General features: G+C 39.4%; 1 protein-coding gene across 1 annotated transcript in view; it reads right to left on the bottom strand.

The window, feature by feature from the left end:
• RSPH3 (radial spoke head 3) overlaps window positions 1–19,450 on the bottom strand; it is a 35,349-nt gene that overhangs the window by 14,826 nt on the left and 1,073 nt on the right. The window contains exons 3-7 of the mRNA XM_087719132.1: window positions 11,219–11,360; window positions 9,911–10,056; window positions 8,106–8,309; window positions 6,553–6,715; window positions 556–642 (exon numbers count right to left, since the gene is read on the bottom strand). Coding sequence (XP_087575258.1) covers window positions 556–642; window positions 6,553–6,715; window positions 8,106–8,309; window positions 9,911–10,056; window positions 11,219–11,360 — 742 coding nt within the window. The remainder of the gene's footprint in view (window positions 1–555; window positions 643–6,552; window positions 6,716–8,105; window positions 8,310–9,910; window positions 10,057–11,218; window positions 11,361–19,450) is intronic.

Below are 19,450 nucleotides of genomic sequence, written 5' to 3'. Positions count from 1 at the left end.
CACACTGCCCTCTTGGCACACTTTACAACCAGTTTCACTATGACATGGTTGTGTACTATGCAACATTACCAAAAATTCACATGTAAACTCTCAGCTATTTCAGATGGAAGATTATTAAGTGATATGCCAGGGAGGGAGGGAGGGAGGAGAGAGAGAAAGAGAGAGAGAGAGAGAGAGAGGGAGAGGGAGAGAGAGAGAGAGAAACTACGAAAATTAAATCATGCAGTTTTGCCAAAATGAAATTAACTCAAGGCAGTTACATTGATGATCATATGTGTTTTAAATACTTTTCCTTTTCTGTCTTATTAAATGCATGACAAAAACATTGGATGGGATTGTGGAAGCTATGACCAAGGCTCTTGGTGGTTCACCCAGTTGTGCACTCCTGCATTAAAGCAAGCATTGAGTTCTGGCCATTATACTAGTGTCCTTTCCTCTCATTTTTGAATAATTCAGATGTTCAAAATGTTAATTGCTTGGGCATCACATTGATGCAGCTCTTCTCTGAGCAGCAGGAGAGAATCCTGGATAGCCAGAGCATTTCGGCATACTTACAATCTGTCATTATTCTTCCTAGAAGCTTCTTCTGCAGCCGAAATTCTACACGGCCCATCACATATGGAAGGAATCCTTTCTCAATATCTATGCAAAGTACCAAAGGAAAACAAGTACTATACAGTGCTGTGATTCTTAAATAGGTAGAAAACTCCTGTCCACTAAAGTACAATGACTGGCTCTTTAGAAATTGTAATGAATAAGATTATACTTATCAGGTTTGTATTTTTTGTATATTATCTAGATAATTGTATGTGTGAAGTAAAGTGAGAAAAATGAAATATAACATGATCTTAGATGTACCGTAATTACATGGTGATATATCCATTCTGTTTCATTAACTTTCTTCCCAGATACATAAGAACTTTTCTCAGGTTAGCTAACTACGCTGTGCTATTTCTTTATTTTCTTTTGCATTTTAGATATGTACTCTCTTTTCTTTTCTTACAAATAATTAGAATAATTTAGTGTTTTAAGTAATTTTTAATCTATCCAGAGAACTAAATAGTAGTGGTTTAAAAGTATAATAGAAAGGCTACTTAATAGATATTTTAAAAATAAGTACAAAAATCACTGTGTGCTTTTTTATTTATCAGCATTATCCTTTATTCAGAAAATATTTCCAACTGTAAAATACTAAGGACTCTCACTCTGAAAGAAGGGTTAAGCTTGAAAATAGCACTGATTCACAATATCCAGGAGGAGGACATGGTTTTTTGAAGTATACCATGTGGAACTCAAGAATATTCTTTATGAAACTAACATGGGATTCTGTATGGAACTCTTGAAGAATTCCGTAAGAAACTAATGTTAAAAAAGTCACTTGAAAATAGCTTTTTCTATCACTAGAATTTTGACTCTCAATCAGGGATTCCTTATTATTATTATCACAATAACAGAATTGTATCACAGCGGCCAGTTGTTTCGCCGGATTTGGCATTGATTACTAGTCGGGCCCCACCCAGAGGGCCTGACTAGTAATCATATTTTCAAAATATATGTGCAGATCCAAGCAGTGCGGCTTTTTGCATTTGACTGATGGTGATTTTGTCAATTTTTAACTGTTTTAAATGTAATTCCAGTGCTTTTGGAATAGCACCCAGTGTGCTGATTACCACTGGAATTACCACTGCTGGTTTGTGCCATAATAGTTGAATTTCAATTTTTAAGTCCTGGTATTCCGCGATTTTTTCATATTCCTTCATGTCGACCCTGCTATCACCTGGTATTGCGATGTCTATGATTGTAACCTTATTTTTCTCAACCAGTGTGATATCTGGGGTATTATGTGCCAGTATTTTGTCCATTTGTATGCGAAAATCCCATAAGATCTTGATCATCTGATTTTCAGTGACTTATGTTCCCACCAGTTTGTTGTTGTTTTAATATTATAATTTTTGCACAAATTCCAATGGATCATTTGTGCTACTGAATTGTGCCGCAATTTATAATCAGTCTGCATGATTTTTTTACAGCAGCTGAGTATGTGATCAACAGTTTCATCAGCTTCTTTGCAAAGTCTGCATTTGGCATCATCAGAGGATTTTTCGATTTTGGCCTTAATGGCATTTGTGCGGATAGCTTGTTCTTGCGCAGCCAGGATTAGTGACTCTGTTTCTTTCTTTAATGTACCTGTTGTTAACCATAACCAAGTTTGTTCACTGTCCACTTTATCTTTTATTTTTTCCAGAAATTGGCCATGCACTGCTTTGTTCTGCCAACTCTCCATTCTTGATTTTATCACATATTTTCTGTATTCTTGTTTCGTCTGTTGGGCCTTCAGTAGATTTTTGTTCTTTAACTTCGATTAATAGATGTTCTTGACTTTCTGTTAAAAAATCAGCCAGTGCATGTTTTTCTTCTTCAACTGTTTGCTTCACTTGTAATAATCCTCTGCCACCTGATTTTCGGGGCAGATACAGTCTATCAGTATCACCACGTGGATGTAAACTGTAGTGCATTGTCATTAGTTTCCTGGTTTTTTGGTCCAAAATGTCCAAATCAGCTTGTGTCCAGTTAACTATACCAGCTGTGTATCTTATAACTGGTATTGTCCATGTATTTATGGCCTTGATTGTATTTCCACCATTCAATTTAGATTTCAAAATGTTCCTAACTCTGTTGGTATAGTCTCGCCTGACAATAGTTTTTACTTCTCCATGCTTGATGTTATCCAACTGCAGAATGCCTAAGTATTTGTAGGCTTCATTATCGTTGCATTTAATTAGTTGGCGATTGTGCATTTCAATTCCCTCACATGCAGTGATTTTGCCTCTTTTTATGGATACAGTGGCACATTTTTCCATGCCAAACTGCATTGAAATATCGGTGCTGAATATTCGGACTGTGTTTGTCAATGATTGGATTTCTATTTCTGACTTTCCATAGAATTTCAAATCATCCATATATAGTAAATGCGAAATTTTTTCAGCTTCTTTGGCTGTTTGGTAGCCTAATTTCATTTTTTTTAGGATTACTGATAGTGGGATCATTGCGATGATGAAGAGAAGAGGTGAAAGTGAATCACCCTGGAAAATTCCTCGCTTGATATTAACCATTCCATAGATCTCATTCCCTACTGCTAACTCAGTTCTCCATTGTTTCATCGCCTTTTCAGTAAAGGATGTAATATTTTTGCTAATGCCAGTTGTTTCTAAGCATTTTATGATCCAACTATGTGGCAGTGAGTCAAATGCCTTTTTATAATCAATCCAGACCATATTCAAGTTCGTTTTTCTGTTCTTACAATTTTCTAATATCATTTTATCAATTAGGAGCTGATCTTTTGTGCCCCTGCTCCTTCTTTTGTTCCTTTTTGCTCTACTGGCAAGATGTTGTTTCTGCAATAATGCCTGTGAGTAATTTGAAGGTTGTTGGCAAGCATGTTATTGGTCTGTAGTTTTCAGGTGTTGTTCCTTTAGTTGCATCTTTCTGAATCAAGTATGTTTTTCCAGTTGTCAACCATTCATCAATTTGGCCCTTTTGTAAAATTTCATTCAATTGCCTGGCCAATATAGCAAGTAAACTGGTCAGATATTTGAGCCAGAAACCATGTAATTGGTCCTTTCCAGGTAATGTCAAATTCTTTACCTTTTTACTCGATTTTTGACCATCTCAGTTGTTAGTTCTAATACTTGCATTTGTTTGTTGCCAATTCTTTTCCCAAAGTCATGTATCCACTTTGCTTCCTTATTATAGTCCTTTGCATTTTCCCACAATTCTTTCCAGAATTCAACTGTGGCCTGCTTTTCTGGTTTTTCACTTTTGGTGTCACCACTCACATTAAGACTTTGATAAAAACGCCGTTGGTCTGATCGAAATTGCTGATTTTATTTATATTGGATGATTCGTGCCTCATATCTTTCAATTTTTCTAGCTGTTGCTGTTATCCGCTGTTTTACAATCTCTACAGCTTCATTGATGTTTCTTGTATCCAATCTATATCTTCTGATTAGCTGATCTATGGTTTTCTTGTTTTTAAGCCGTTGCTCATGCATGTTCTTTAAGTTACTAGCATCTGCCCTTAATTTTTTGACTTTTTGTTCTAATCGGATTTTCCACTTTGGCTTTGATGCTTTTTCTGTTGTGTGACTAGGTACTTTGATTTTAATGCCTAGTTCATTAGTGACTATTACAGCTGCGCTGTACATTAACTGGTTCGTTTCCAAGATGGATCCCGATTCAATTGTTGAAAACACTGCATTAACCATTTTCATGATAGGGGCCAAAATTTTCTTAGGCACAGTTTTTAGTGATGGTAAACGTTGCCTTTCCTCATTAAGCAGAAAATGCTCCATGATCTTATCCTTCAATTCTTTTTGTTTTTGAGTTAGTTCATCAGTTGGTTCAGTGATAACTGGTTCTAGTGGTGTTATTTCCACCCCGAGAGCTTCTTCTGGGAGTTCTACTATAATGTCTTTAATTGTGTCTTGAATATCAGTTATTTCCACTTGTGATATTGTTTTTTTGGTTTTGCAATTTGCCTGAATTTCCTCAAGTTCAACTTCACTAAACACTTTATTCCGTATAATAAATTGCCTTTGGTCTGCTAGTCATTGTTCACTAACATTTGAATTGGATATTGTTCTTTCCATAATTCATACATTCGCTTTAAATAACCTCTTTTTTCTGGTTCTGAGTTGTAGTAACAGGCCATTATGGCACGGTTTTCATCTGCACTATATTTTTGTCATTTTGTTGGCTGGTCCACTTGTAGCCCACTTGTCGACGGATGTCCAGGGACCCCAACATCCGCCGTGGCCCTTGTTAACCCGTGCGACGACCGATGTGTTATAAAAAATGTATTTGTTTCTTTCACCACATTGTATGGGTTGGTGGGTTTTTTTTATGGGGCCAGTTGCCAACCTGACCCCAACCCTCCTCCTTTCTCATCCGGGCTTGGGACCGGCAATGGTGGAGTTGTTGTTGTTGTTGTTGTTGTTGTTGTTGTTGTTGTTGTTATTATTATTATTATTATTATTATTCAGGTACAACAATCTGAAAACTTTGAAGCCCTTGCTTTTAGGAGATAATCCAGTTGTCTAACTCCTCCCCCCCTGCTTGGCCTAGAATATTTTCTTTCTCCGTCTTCTCTCAGAGTTTGTGATTCCTTTCTGAATGTTTTGGGAAACCAATAGCTTTCTTTCCTTTCCTTTCCTTCCCTTTTTTAAGTATGCAAAAGCAGCAATAGGTAACAACATAGTGGAGACTTTAGGATTCACTATTACATTTAAGACAGAAACCTTTAGCATATAATAAATGTTTGTGGTTTATTGATGCCAACTCATCATTAAATCTAAGTAACCTTATGCTTATTAACTTGAATATTTCAGAAATCAATTAATATTGATACAAATCTTTTCATTTTAATGGTTTAATTGCTTTTAAAATAATTCTACCCGCTAGTCAACATTGTATAAATATTACTGTTGATTGATTCTGTGCCATCAAGTTGTTTGTGATCCTAATGACCACACAGATAGATTTTCTCCATGGTAATCTATCCCTAGCTAAATACCACTGTCCCCAAAAATAATAATAATAAAAATAATAGTTTGGGATCAAGCAACATAAATATTTTCCCTATCTGAATTTTCTCTCATCTTAAAAATAAATGACTGAGGCTCATGGTATTGTATGGATTATGCTTCTCTAGAGATTAGGTGAGATGATTAATGGATTTTAAAGCTCCTTTATACTTTGGCTGCTGCTGTTTTTACTGTAGCCTAAGTATCAGCTTAAGACACTTCTGCTTTCTCAATAGAACTTAACCGTCAAGGTCCTTGTGTAATTATATTACTTGCCAGTTTAAGCTACTCATTTAATTCTTACTGTAGGAATTTTCTTTTAATCACATTCTTGTTATATAGAGTTTATCAGGGTTGATTTAAAAATAATAATTGCAAAAGATATTAAAAGGCAGTAATATCTGAACTTATCAAGCAAACACCACATACAATCTTTTTCATCACCTTGAGAATTTTTAAAAAAATTTAAAGTAAGTAAAAAAAAATACTTACCAAGCAGCACATGAACAAAAGAAATACTGTCCTAGCCAAGCCGTTTAAAATATTCTACACATTTGGGTTTGACACATTTTGAGGGGGGCTAACTGTTATCACACAGGATGATTTAAGGGATTACTGCACAGATGAAATGCTACGGGTTCAGACCAGTAGGGTTCAGGTAGACTGGCCTGAACCGGTAGTAAAAATGTTACCTGTTCTCCTGAACCAGTAGTAAAAAAAATGCTACTGGTTCAGGCGAACAGGTTTTTCTGATGATCAACTGTGATGTGTGATTAATATTAAATGGCATGGCACAGCGGATTCCCCCCTCGCTATTCCCTTACCTTTGCAGGCGTGTTCAGCGAATGCGCGGAAAGTCTCTTGTGCAAACGCTCACATTGCTACTGAACTGGTTGCAAGGGTAAGTGGATTTTACACCTGGATTACAGATATGGATTAAAAAAATATTTCCAGTATGGACGACACTTACCTCTTTGGACTTCATCATAGAAAAATCCTTTACTTCGAAGGCTAAAAAAGACTGAAGGAATCAAATCTTCCAGATATTGGAAAGAAAATGCCCTGGCTGCCACTTTCTTAGACACCATTTCTGCTTCTGCTTGTATTTGGCATTTCTTTGCCATCCGATGTTCCTTTAAATAATCATCAATTTTTCCATGAGACTTTTAGCAATGCGGATATTTTTACATAATATATAAAACGTGCAGACTTTTCCACTTCCCCCTTTTCTGTAAGTGAAGGTGATTGTTGTATTTTGATTGTCTTTTTAACGTTTGTATGGATCCAATTACAAGTCATTTCTCAGACTGCTTTCAGAAGTCAAGAAGGGCAAAGATCTAACAAATATATAGCTGGGTTACCTGTCCCAAGGGACCTGTCTACTTTCTCAGGAGCTACAGGACCAAACTCCTTCCAGGTAACCAAGCAAAACTGCACTCCTGTCACCTCAACTCAATTTGTCTAATTGGAATTAAATTCCAAGTAATATCACCAACATTGTTTGATAAGCACTTGACTTATATTAAGAATATGCTGTCTGGATAAAGCTGTAAAAATCTATTTTTAACCCTAAAGTCAGGACAAGAAGCAATGGGTGGAAACTAATCAAAGAGAGAACCAACTAAGAAATATAAAGAAATTTCTTGGCAGTTAGAACAATTAATTAGTGGAATGATTTGACTTCAGAAATTGTGGGTGCTCCAACACTGGAAGTTTTTAAGAAGAGACTGGACAGCTACTTGTCTGAAATGGTATAGAGCAGTGATGGCTAACCTTTTTAGTGCTGAAACGGCCGTACCAGTAGTAGCAGCTGATAGAGTACCTTTATGGTGGCTCATTTTGCCCACCCGCCCGCCTGCATTCTATATATGTTTTTAAAGCAACTGGTCAATTGTGCGAGCTCCAACAAGCACCTGGGTGTCACAGGGGCGGTGGATTGCATGTCTGTGCAGCATGCATGTACGAACAGGACACATGGCCCCTGAGCAGCGTACCGATAGTGACGGTAAGAGCAACCCACCACTGGCGCGTATGTGCAGTGGAACTGGGCTGGGGCAACACCTAACATGCCCATAGAGAGGGCTCTGAGTACCACTTGTGCCATAGATTTGCCATCACTGATACAGGGTTTGCTGCCTGAACAGGGAGGGGGGTTGGACTAGGAGACCTCCAAAGTCTCTCCAAAGTCTGTTATTCTGTTACTTGAAGTATTTATGTTCTCTATCCCTCATATTTGTAGTTAATAGTATCAGTTTGTATTTCTTTACTTGCTATAAAAGAAGCTGTCATTTTGAGATCATATCTAATTTAAATTATTTGTAATTTCAAGTCACTGAAAACCTGACTGATCTGAAACTAAGTACATAAGAATCGCTAATTTTTAGAGTGGGATGAAAACATTTTGATGCTCAAGGCAAAGGACAAGACGGCGCCTAGCCTAAATTCCTTGTTTAAAAAATACTACAGCAAAATACATAGGTATCCAAGCAAACCACTAAGTAATGGTTTCTACAAAAATTCTACCTTCTCCTCTCTATGTCGCCGCTCTTCTTCTTCGAGGCGTTGCACTTCAGCCAACTCTGCATTGCGCAATTGCTGATAGATATATTGGTGTTCCCGAAGTTTGCTAATATCCTCTTCTTCCATGACTTCAAGCAAAGCTTGCTCCAAGGTTTTCCCTAACAACACCTCAAGCATTGGTTTAACTTCAACGTCAAAGTCAAAGAGCTGAGAGTTAAAAAAAAAAAGAGAGCCAAATAAATGCCGTACAATATCATTCTACTCCATGACAGGAAACAAGAAAATATATTCTGGTCAGGTCATACACAAGCTTTTCATTTGTTCAAGGGAGACAATCATTCTTATAAAGGAGAATATTTGTAATTCAGGGTTGACATGAAAAGTCCTTCGTGCTCTCTGACCTTGATTGTTTCCTTGCAGATGTTTCATTACCCAAGCTAGGTAACATAATCAGAGCACTAAGTTCAGAGAACATCAATGTCCCCCTCGCAATCACTCTTACCAAGCTTACAGAGTTTTGAAAGACTAGCTGGGAAATGGGAGTTCGGAGAAAGGCAATAAACATGACCCATTCCTAAGGAACGCATTGCGATTCTCAAAGGAAAATGAAATCCATCAAGGTTATAAAAATTGAGCAGATGAAAGCCTTTATGATACATATTGATATGCCTTAACTTTTTCCATTCATGAAGAGCATTAGGATCAATAGGAGCCAAGGGAAGAAATTGCTGTAATTGCTCAAGAGTCATTTTCCCTGAAAACAAAGACGATGAAAAAATCCCCTTTCTCACTGCAGTGCCTGCAAAGCTCTGCTAAGCCCAATTCTGTTTCCAATCTCTTTGTTAGATGTTGTCTTTTTCTTCCTCCAGCTTCAATTGACCTAGGATAAGAGGGGGAAACTTGGATCCCTCCAGATGTTCTGAGCTACAAGCCTCAGCTTCCCAAATTAGTGGTCATGCTAATAGTAGAAATTAAAATCATCTGGACAAATAGAAGTATCTCACTCCAGGTCTAGAGGTAAACAACTTTGACATGGATGGATATCCTATGAGAAGTACTTTCTGTTTGCTTGAATTTTCCCATAGCCCAGAGACCACGACCTCCATCGTTTCTCAACCAGGAATTGGAGACTGGAGTATACACCATTGTTATTTGTCTCTATTTTCCCATTTCAACATTATTGTTGTGTTTGGGCAACCAGTTCTAGCAATGAGTGTGGACATCATTAGGGCAGCTCCTTCAGTCCTTGTATCTGAGCATGCTCAGACGCTTTAAACATGCTGAGAGTGTAAATACAGCAAATGTTGTTAGGAAAGCAGGTGCAATGGGGATTTTTCTGGAGCATCTGCTAGATGCCTGATTGCCAAGGAACTTAGAGACAGGTCTTTATGGCCACATCGCTGCCTCCCCCAAAATTAGCTGCCTCCCATTTTCTTGCAAGCACCCCAGTTACAAAAAAATAGAACTGGGGTTCAGAATATCTGATGTGGTGTTTCACAGTTCTCATACAGTATTGAATTTTAGGATGCTTGAAAGAACAGACTATTACAAAATGTTTTAACTTCTAAAGCAAGGCAAGGCTGTCAAACTCGCGGCCTGCAGTCTGGATGCGTCATCTGCTGGCCACTGGTTTAGTGAAGGGAAAAATATGTCATGATATGTCATGTGATGCCGCCGTGATGCCACGAGTGTGACACCCTTGTTCTAAAACTTCTAAAATTAGGAAATTTTAAAGATATGTTTGGCAAAAAAACAACAACCCATTACCTCTTGGATTATCTAGAATAGTTTTGAAATATTGTAGGTACCTCTCCATCTTCAATTTGTGTTGCTACATCAACCCCAGTCTTCTGTGGGATGAACACTGGGCTGGGTAGCCTTTTTATAAAAACATCTGTTTGACACTCCACATCAACTTCAATAAAACGATCTAAAATCTCTTCCAGGTACAATTCTGAAAAATAAAACTCATGGAAGTCTGTTTTGAAAGACTTCATATTCCTAGAACAGCCACTGAAAACAAAATAGATTTCTTTATTTTACTTTACTCAGGTGTACTTGTAGATTTGCATTAAAAAAAACACAAAATAGTGGCCTTGGTCATACAGTCATGGTCACTATCTAGATTTTTTTAAAAAAAAAATTCCTCCAGCTTGTGAATATCCATTATTAGGACACTCTTCTTGCCCAGAATATATGACAATAGTATTGGCAGTACTGTTGACTGGAGTAACTTGTTGCTCTAAGGTGATTTGTTGCTCATTAAAAGCAAGTACCGAAATTATTAGCATGACACTATAACACTATGTATTGAATGTATCCTATAGTGAATATGTTTAGGATGTCATCTTGAAAATGACATGCAGTGTGTATAGTGCAGAGAATGCTAATAGGAAAGACAAAACCTTTAGTCCAGATGGGTCCTAATAGGTGTTAGAATGGGATGTGTATTAGCATAAACCAGTGGTGGCTAACCTTTTTGGCACAGAGTGCCGACATAGGAGTATGCACATGTGCGCCGGAGCACCGAAACCCGGAAGAGAGCAGCTGGCCAGTACGCATGTGTGTGTGGCCAGCCGCTCTCTTCCGGGTTCCATCGCAGCTGGGCTTCGTGCATGCGTGCGACAGAACCCAGAAGTGCAGCTAGCAACGGTGTATATGCATGTGGCCAGCTGCTCTCTTCCAGGTTCTGTCACATGCATGTGCACCAGCCAGCTGGTCTTCACTGGCTGCATGCCGTCGCTAGCTGCACTTCCGGGTTCAGTTGCACGCATGCACAAAGACCAGCTGGGTGGTGTACATGTGCATGCCTGAACCTGGAAGTGCAGCTGGTGATGGCGCACATGCTCACAAAAAGGACTCCGTGTGCCACCTCTGGCACATGTGCCATAGGTTCACCATCATGGGCATATATCCTAGTGACATACTCTTTTTATAATGTCATGGGGGGAAAAAGTATGAAATGTAAGAAAAATCAGGAAAATTGAAAAGAAAAAGGGAAGTTCTTTCATGGTCCAATGCCCATTATTGGGGTGGATATTTCTGCCCAACAGAGTATCCTTCGTCTCAGGTCCAGAAGTCATTTGATAATTGGTTGATGCTGTCTGGTGCTTTACCTGTCTGCACATCACTGCGATCTTCAAGATCCCCAATTTGTGGTGCATGGACCTCATCCTCTTTCTTTGCTTGCCTCCGTTCAAGCATTTTCTTGTAAGCTTCTTTTCGCTTCTTGATTTCAGCCATTGTAAGTTCTGAAATCTGGGGAGGAAGGAGAAAAATTCTCTGCTATTTTACATGGTGGTCTTTCTTTTCTTTTTATGGCTGAAAACAGATATTGTATTTTTAAAAAATACAAATAATACAATCATAGTACATATACATCTAAATAGAAAAAAAAGAAAGAAAAAATAAAAAGGAAAAAAAACATATATTACAGAGCACCCCCACCCCCTGGAGACCCTTCCCCCCTTATATTTCTTCATCTAGAACAACTAAAAGATACACATTATATTCCAATTGTGCCCTTATCCCCTCCAAATCAACATACTATTCTTGAGTAGGTTTATTCCCTTTGCTTTCTACCAACACTGATTTTATAAAATTCACCCATATTTCATTATAATTATTTGTTTTGATCATCCTTTTTTAAAATTTAATTTCTGTTGTTAATTTATCATTTGTTGTCAAACTCCAAATTTCATTATACCACTCATTTCTTTGAATATCCCAATTTTGTCCCCAATATTTAGCCATCACTAATCTAGCTGTCATTATCAAATTTACAATAAATTTCTTTTTCTTGCATTTATATCCCATTTTTCCTCCAGCAATAGTAATGCAATTCTCAGTGACATGTATAAATTTACATTCAAGAGTTCTCTAATTTCTCTAAACACCATGTCTCATATTTTTATGCATAATCCTACCATATATGGTTATATGTTCCAACCTCTTTCTTGCACCTCCAACAAATATTTGTATATTTACCATCTATTTGATTCCCAAATTTATTTTAAACATTTTGCTTGCTCTTCTAATTCAGTTAATATTCTATATATTTCCCTTTCCCTATATATTCTTCATTCATCTCACATTCTTTTATAATCATTACAAATTTTGTTAATTGTCTTTCTCTTTAAATCTTTCTTCCACTTTTATCAATTTCTCTAATTATATTAAATTCAACCAATTTAATTTCATATCTGCTAAAACATTCTTTAGTTGTGTTATATTCTTTATCTTGTTCTTCCAGTCTTCCCATTTATATATCTGATTTTCTTTTAGTTTATTAATCCATTCTTTCAATTCAATCTTAGGGAATTTCTCCATTTCCACCACCGGTGTTAAAGGAGAAATTCCTGGCATTAGCTGGTATCTTCATTTATTTACTCCAACATCCTAATTTCTGATGCATGGACCTCATTCTCTTCCTTTGCTTTCTTCCGTTCAAATATTTTCTTGTAAGCTTCATGTTGCTTCCTGATTTCAGCAGGTGCAGATTCTGGACTCTGGGGAGGAAGGAGAAGAATTATTTGCTATTTTACATGGTGTTCTTTCATAATGTCTTACATATAGCTGGCTTTTCATTCAAAAAATAATGGGGTCATACACTGTGCTCCCATCTCCCCCCCTAACAACAACCCTCAGAAGCAGGTTGGGTTGATTGAGATAGTGTCAAAGTCTCCCATGGTTGAGAGAAGACCTGAATCTTGATCTCCTTGCTCCTAATCCAACTATATCACACTGAGTTTCATTTGGAGACTGAAAATTGTATTGTATTGTGTTGTGTTGTGTTGTGTTGTGTTGTGCTGTGCTGTGCTGTGCTGTGCTGTGCTGTGCTGTGCTGTGCTGTGCTGTGCTATGCTATGCTATGCTATGCTATGCTATGCTATGCTATGCTATGCTATACTATACTATACTATACTATTATATTATATTACTTAAAATATAGTCCCTTGACTTCCTGGGAGGAGCTTGCTGATGGTGGCAGCTTAAAATAGCTGCCCCCGAATTCCTGGTCACATATATGTTTAGATGATCATCTATCTGACGTCTTAACAGGTTTCGTATCCTTCAGGCAAGAAGGGAAGAAGATATAGTTTTGCTGGCAAATGCCCTTCGATTTTTGCAGCTTCTGTGTCTGCAGAGAGAGGGGGGCCAGCCCAAAGCAGAACGGCGTCCGTGCTGGGAACTTCAAACTGCCTTGTGCAGTACAAAGTAAGATCTCTCCCACTCAGTTCACAGCTTTGATTTATTTGATTTTAATACGAGCTGAATCCATTTACGAGGACATTAATTGTTTACCAAGATCCTAGCTTCTCTCTTTTTTTACAAGATCTTCCTCTGAAAATCTATTTACTTAGAGGCTTTTAAAATGGCGCCGAGCCGGCTGGATTCTCCTGTAACAATGATTATTTTCTTAATCTCCTTGTTAAACGCTACAGAATTCTAAAACTTCAAAGGAGTGTCTTATCACCCTGCTTCACAATCGGCCAGCAGAAACTTTTTAATTAGTTTCATTTTTACAAGACTTCCTTTCTCTCATTAATCTTGCTTATCTGGAATTTAAATGGTGATGAAACTGCTGAACTGTCTTGTTACAATGCTTATTTTCTGAAATCCATGGTAAAGCTTTGCCAAGCCTCAAATTTCAAAACAAAGGGAGAAATTCAGCATCTTTTCTTATAGCTGCACAGCCAGCCAGCAGAGTTTTATTAACTGCTGGAAGATAAAATTTGGAACCAAAATTTTTATTTCTCTTCCAAATGTTACCTATACTTAAAAAAGATGCAAATCTTTTAGAATGGCAGAAGGGTATCAACAAATTTGTATGGGCAGGAAAGAAGCCAAGGGTAAAGATGAAAATAATGCAAGATGTACGTGAGAGAGGAGGCTTGAAATTACCTAACCTAAAATTATATTATGATGCAGTGGCGCTATCTGTAATTAGTGATTGGACTCATTTAACTAATGATAGAATACTGAATATCGAGGGACACGATCTGGTATATGGTTGGCATGCTTACCTGTTATTCAACAAAAAATTGGATAAGAAGTTTAAAAGTCATATTTTAAGAAATGCTTTACTGCGGATCTGGAAAAAATACCAATATAAATTAAATGACAAGATACCCATGTGGGCAATTCCTAGACATGCAATTGAAAATATGAACATAGCACAAAAACAGGATAGAACCACCTATAGACAGCTTCTCATTTTGGAAAGGGGGGTACTACAACTAAAATCTTTAGAGGTATTAAAAGAGGAGAAGGTAGTTCAAACATGGTTCCAGTATGGGCAATTACAGGCCAGGTGGAAAATAGATAAAAAAATTGGTTTTATCCAAGCTGAAGATAATTTGTTTAAACAAATAAGAGATCAAAGCTTAATGCATATAAAGAGGATATATAATGTATTAATACAGATGGATTCGGAAACAGAATTAGTTAAAGATTGTATGATAAAGTGGGCTCAAAATATTGAAGAACCAATAATGTTGGATACATGGGAAAGAATCTGGGTAAGAAATGTGAAATTCACACAAGCTCAAAACCTGAGAGAAAATTTTTATAAGATGTTCTATAGATGGCATTTAGATCCTAAAAAGCTGGCTTCTATGTATCCGAATGTACAGCCTAAATGTTGGAGGTGTGTTTCTCTCGATGCTACATATTATCATATATGGTGGACCTGCCAAAAGGTTAAGGCATTTTGGATAAAAATATGGTGGATTATGCAAAATATCTTTAAAAGAAGGATAAAGTTTACTCCTCAATTATTCTTACTAGGTATATGTACTGACTTTACAGTAGAGACTAACTTGATTCTGCACCTAATAACAGCAGCAAGACTGTTGGTGGCACAATACTGGAAGAAGGAAGACTTGCCTACAACTCAAGAATGGACATTGAAAGTTACAAACTTAGCCGAGATGGCTAAAATATCGGCATATCTTAAAGAGCACTCAAATGAGAGATATAAACGAGACTGGAAAAAATGGATTGACTATATACAAAATAAATTCCAGTTAGCCTATGCTTAAGATCAGAAATGATTTAAATTGTTTAAAGTTAGCTCAGCAAGAAGAAGCTAAGATCAATATAGAGATGTCATTAATTTCTTTATTTCTTTTTTCTCAATAGATTTTAGACTGTGTTTGTTAAAAATCCATACCGTGTACGGGTTCTGGGAAGTCGGGGGGAGGGAAGGAGGAGGGGGGTTGGGGGGGAGGGTGGAGAGAGGGAGGGGTATATATTAGGCTAGACAAGAATTTGGTGGTAAACTAGAACTATTTTGACACACAAAAAATTGTACTCCGATGTCTTACTGATTGAGGAATGATGAAATGTTTGTTTTAAAAGAAATAAAACTTTTGAACCTAAAATATAGTCCCTTTTAGTCCTCAAGAAACTCTTTGGATTGTATCATTGTATTGTTTCCTTTTTATTCTCTTTGGTTATTGTTATCCCCCTCTTTTGTGTATGAAAGCAACAGAAAAGAAGTTTACATAAATGTTATGGAGCGCTTTGTGAGTGGTAAGTAGGACCTTGAAGTGCACCCGGAAACCAACAGGTAGCCAGCGCAGCTCGCGGAGGATCGGTGTTATGTGGGCGAACCGTGGTGCTCCCACGATCACTCGCGCGGCCGCATTCTGGACTAGCTGAAGTCGCCAGATGCTCTTCAAGGGCAGCCCCATGTAGAGCACGTTGCAGTATTCCAGCCTAGAGATCACAAGGGCTCGAGTGACTGTTGTGAGGGCCTCCCGGTTCAGGTAGGGCCGCAACTGGCGCATCAGGCGAACCTGAGCAAATGCCCCCCTGGTCACAGCTGACAAATGATGGTCGAAACTCAGCTGTGGGTCCAGGAGGACTCCCAAGTTGTGGACCCTGTCTGAGGGGTATAAATTTTGTCCCCCCAGCCTGATTGATGGAACATTAACCAAATTTTTGGGAGGAAAACACAACAGCCACTCGGTCTTTTCCGGGTTGAGCACCAGTTTGTTAGCTCTCATCCAGTCTTTAACAGCCTCAAGGCCCCGGTTCATCACTTCCACCGCTTCATTGAGTTGGCACGGGGCGGACAGATACAACTGTGTATCGTCCGCATATTGGTGGTATTTTATCCCGTGCCTCCGAATGATCTCGCCCAGCGGTTTCATGTATATGTTAAATAGTTGGGGGGATAAGACCGAACCCTGCGGCACCCCACAAGTAAGGGGCCTCGGGGACGATCTCTGCCCCCCCACCAACACCGACTGCGACCTGTCCGAGAGGTAGGAGGAGAACCACTGCAGAACAGTGCCTCCCACTCCCACCTCCCGCAGTCGTTGCAGAAGGATACCATGGTCGATGGTATCGAAAGCCGCTGAGAGGTCAAGGAGAACCAGGATGGATGCATGGCCTCCATCTCTGGCTCTCCAGAGATCATCGGTCAATGCGACCAAAGCGGTTTCTGTGCTGTAACCGGGCCTGAAGCCAGACTGGAAGGGGTCAAGATAGTTAGCTTCCTCCAAGGTACGCTGAAGCTGGAAGGCCACCACCTTCTCAACAACCTTCCCCACAAAGGGGAGGTTGGAGACTGGACGTTAGTTGTTAAGAATTGCTGGATCCAAGGACGGTTTCTTCAGGAGGGGTCTCACCACCGCCGCCTTCAGCGCGGTGGGGAGATACCCCTCCCGAAGAGAGGTGGTAACAACTGCCTGGATCCAGCCTCGTGTCACCTCACTGCTGTTGGCAACCAGCCAGGAGGGACACGGGTCCAGTATACAGGTGGAGGCGCTCACAGCTCGCATAGCCTTGTCCACATCCCCGGAGGCAACATCCTGAAACTCAACCCAGAGATGGTCTGCCAGATCATTCCCTTGTGTCTCGGCTGGATCTGCAAGAGTGGAGTCCAGGTCCGATCGAAACCGAGCAACTTTGTCCGCCAAGAACTGTACATATTCCTCAGCCTTACCCTGTAAGGGGTTCTCCGTCTCCCTCCTATTTAGGAGGGAGCGGGTTATCCTAAACAGGGCGGCTGGGCGGGACTCGGCGGACGCTACCAAGGAGGCAATGTGTGATCTTTTGGCTGTTCTTAGAGCCCGAATATACTCCTTGGTGCAAGCTGTCAACAGTGCCCGGCTCGACTCGGACCTATCAGACCTCCACAGGTGCTCTAGGCGTCTCCTCCGGCGCTTTGTCTCACGGAGCTCCTCGGTGAACCAAGGAGGCCTCCGTGGGCCGCTGACCCGGAGGGGCCGTAGTGGCGCAATCCGGTTCAGAGACTCTGATGCTGCCGAGTGCCAGGCAGCAGCAAGAGTCTCCGCCGAACTGTGGGCGAGAGCATCTGGAATAACCCCAAGCTCCGTCTGGAACCTTACTGGGTCCATAAGTCGCCTGGGGCGGAACCACCTGGTCGGTTCCTCCTCCCTACGGTGGGGGTTTGGCCTCCGGAAGTCTAGCCTCAGTAGGCAGTGGTCTGACCACGACAGGGGAATGATCTCCTTTCTCCAGGGATCTGCATTTGACCTATAATTCATGAATTGCGGACTCGAGAAGTACATCTAATACATAAACATGACATTGCTAGTTAAGTTTCCTTATTGAAGATGAAATAGAATACATATAGCGGAGGGAGGGAGGGAGGAGAGAAGGAAAGAGAGAGAGAAGAGAGAGATATCAAGGCCTATCAACATGTCTGCCTCAGCATTCAAATCAGTGGTGGGATTCAGCCAGTTCGCACCTATTCGGGAGAACCTGTTGTTAACTTTCTAAGCAGTTCAGAGAATCGGTTGTTGGAAGAAATCTCCTTTTGGTTTTTTCCATTTTTACAGGGCTAATCCTGTAAGGAAGGCAGGAAGGAAACATTCTGGTGTTGTTTCTAGCCTAATCTTTATTGCCCTGCTTACAGAAACTGCCTCTCTGGTTAACCCTTATTACATTGTAACAGCTAAAGCAAAGCACCCATCAATGTGAGTGACTTTGAGTTGGCTACGCCCACATGGTCACATGACCATTGGGCCACGCCTACCCAGCTGGTCATTAGGGCAGAGAACCGGTTGTTAAATTATTCAAATCCCACCACTGATTCAAATGCTAGTTTTTTCCTCCTACCTGCTTTTGAGTCAATGGACATTCTTCACCTCAAGTTGGGAGATATATTCAAACTTTACATAGTGGCTCTGTGTACTCTCAACTTTAGTCCTTTGAGCACAACCATGCAGGATATTTTGGGAAGAATTATAATAGTGACCTGCTATTACCAATTTCTGGAATATTTTCCAACTTCTCAGTCTAGTATACTGAGATTCTCTGGTGGGACCCACCCTTGCACTAATATATCTGACTTTTCTTAGAGGAATTCAGACAAGTCAGCTGAGCGCTATCATTTGATGAGATATTTTGCAACACAAATGTTGTAACTATAATATATCATTGCATAAACTTTCCATTAGCTATCCAGTTTTGATTTCTTTTCTAAAATGTGTGCCTAAAGTCATGAACATGCTAATCATATGATCATGAAGGCTATTTCCCAAAGTGTGCCTTCATTTATGAAGATATTGAAGAGTACTGGGCCTAAATCTGAACCTGGACCACTTACTTCCCTCCATGTAGATGAGGTTTCACATTGAATATGGTTTGTCAGCCAGTTCAATTCCATCTGGTGGTGATGCTGTCTATTCCATATTTTTCTAGCTTACCAAGAAGTAGGTTGTGATCTACTTTGTCAAATGTCTTACTGAAATCTAAGTATACTATGTTCACGGCATTTTGCTGAGCTACTAATTTAGTCACTTTGTCAAAGAGTGAAATAAGATTTCTTTGGCATGATCTGTGTTTGATGAAGCCATGTTGGCCACTGGTTATAATTGTATTTGTTTCTAGGTGTATAAGAAAGATGGATATTTGTTTATAGATAATTTTGATATTATAATGATTCTAATGAGATATTTATTTGTTTATGGATATTTGTTTCTAGGTATTTAAGAAAGCTGGATATTTGAAGATGGAAATGCATTTATTCAGTGATAAATCTATGCATGAACATCACTCAATGAGCAGCACATGTGAATTAGGTACCATTACACCCACATAAGAGCCGAGGTAGCGCAGTGGTTAAATGCAGCACTGCAGGCTACTTCAGCTGACTGCAGTTCTGAAGTTCGGCTGTTCAAATCTCACCGGCTCAGGGTTGACTCAGCCTTCCATCCTTCCGAGGTGGGTAAAATGAGGACCCGGATTGTTGTTGGGGGCAATATGCTGACTCTGTAAACAGCTTATAGGGCTGAAAGCCCTATGAAGCAGTATATAAGTCTAACTGCTATTGCTATTGCTATAAATAATGAAGTACTAAATATTTCACC

Source organism: Thamnophis sirtalis, unplaced genomic scaffold (genome assembly GCF_051295495.1).
Source record: "Thamnophis sirtalis isolate CommonGarterSnake01/CBP01778 unplaced genomic scaffold, rThaSir2_p1.2 scaffold_6, whole genome shotgun sequence".
NCBI lineage: Eukaryota > Metazoa > Chordata > Lepidosauria > Squamata > Natricidae > Thamnophis > Thamnophis sirtalis.
Note: the sequence above shows the minus strand (reverse complement) of the source record. Positions and strands in the feature narration are given on the sequence as shown.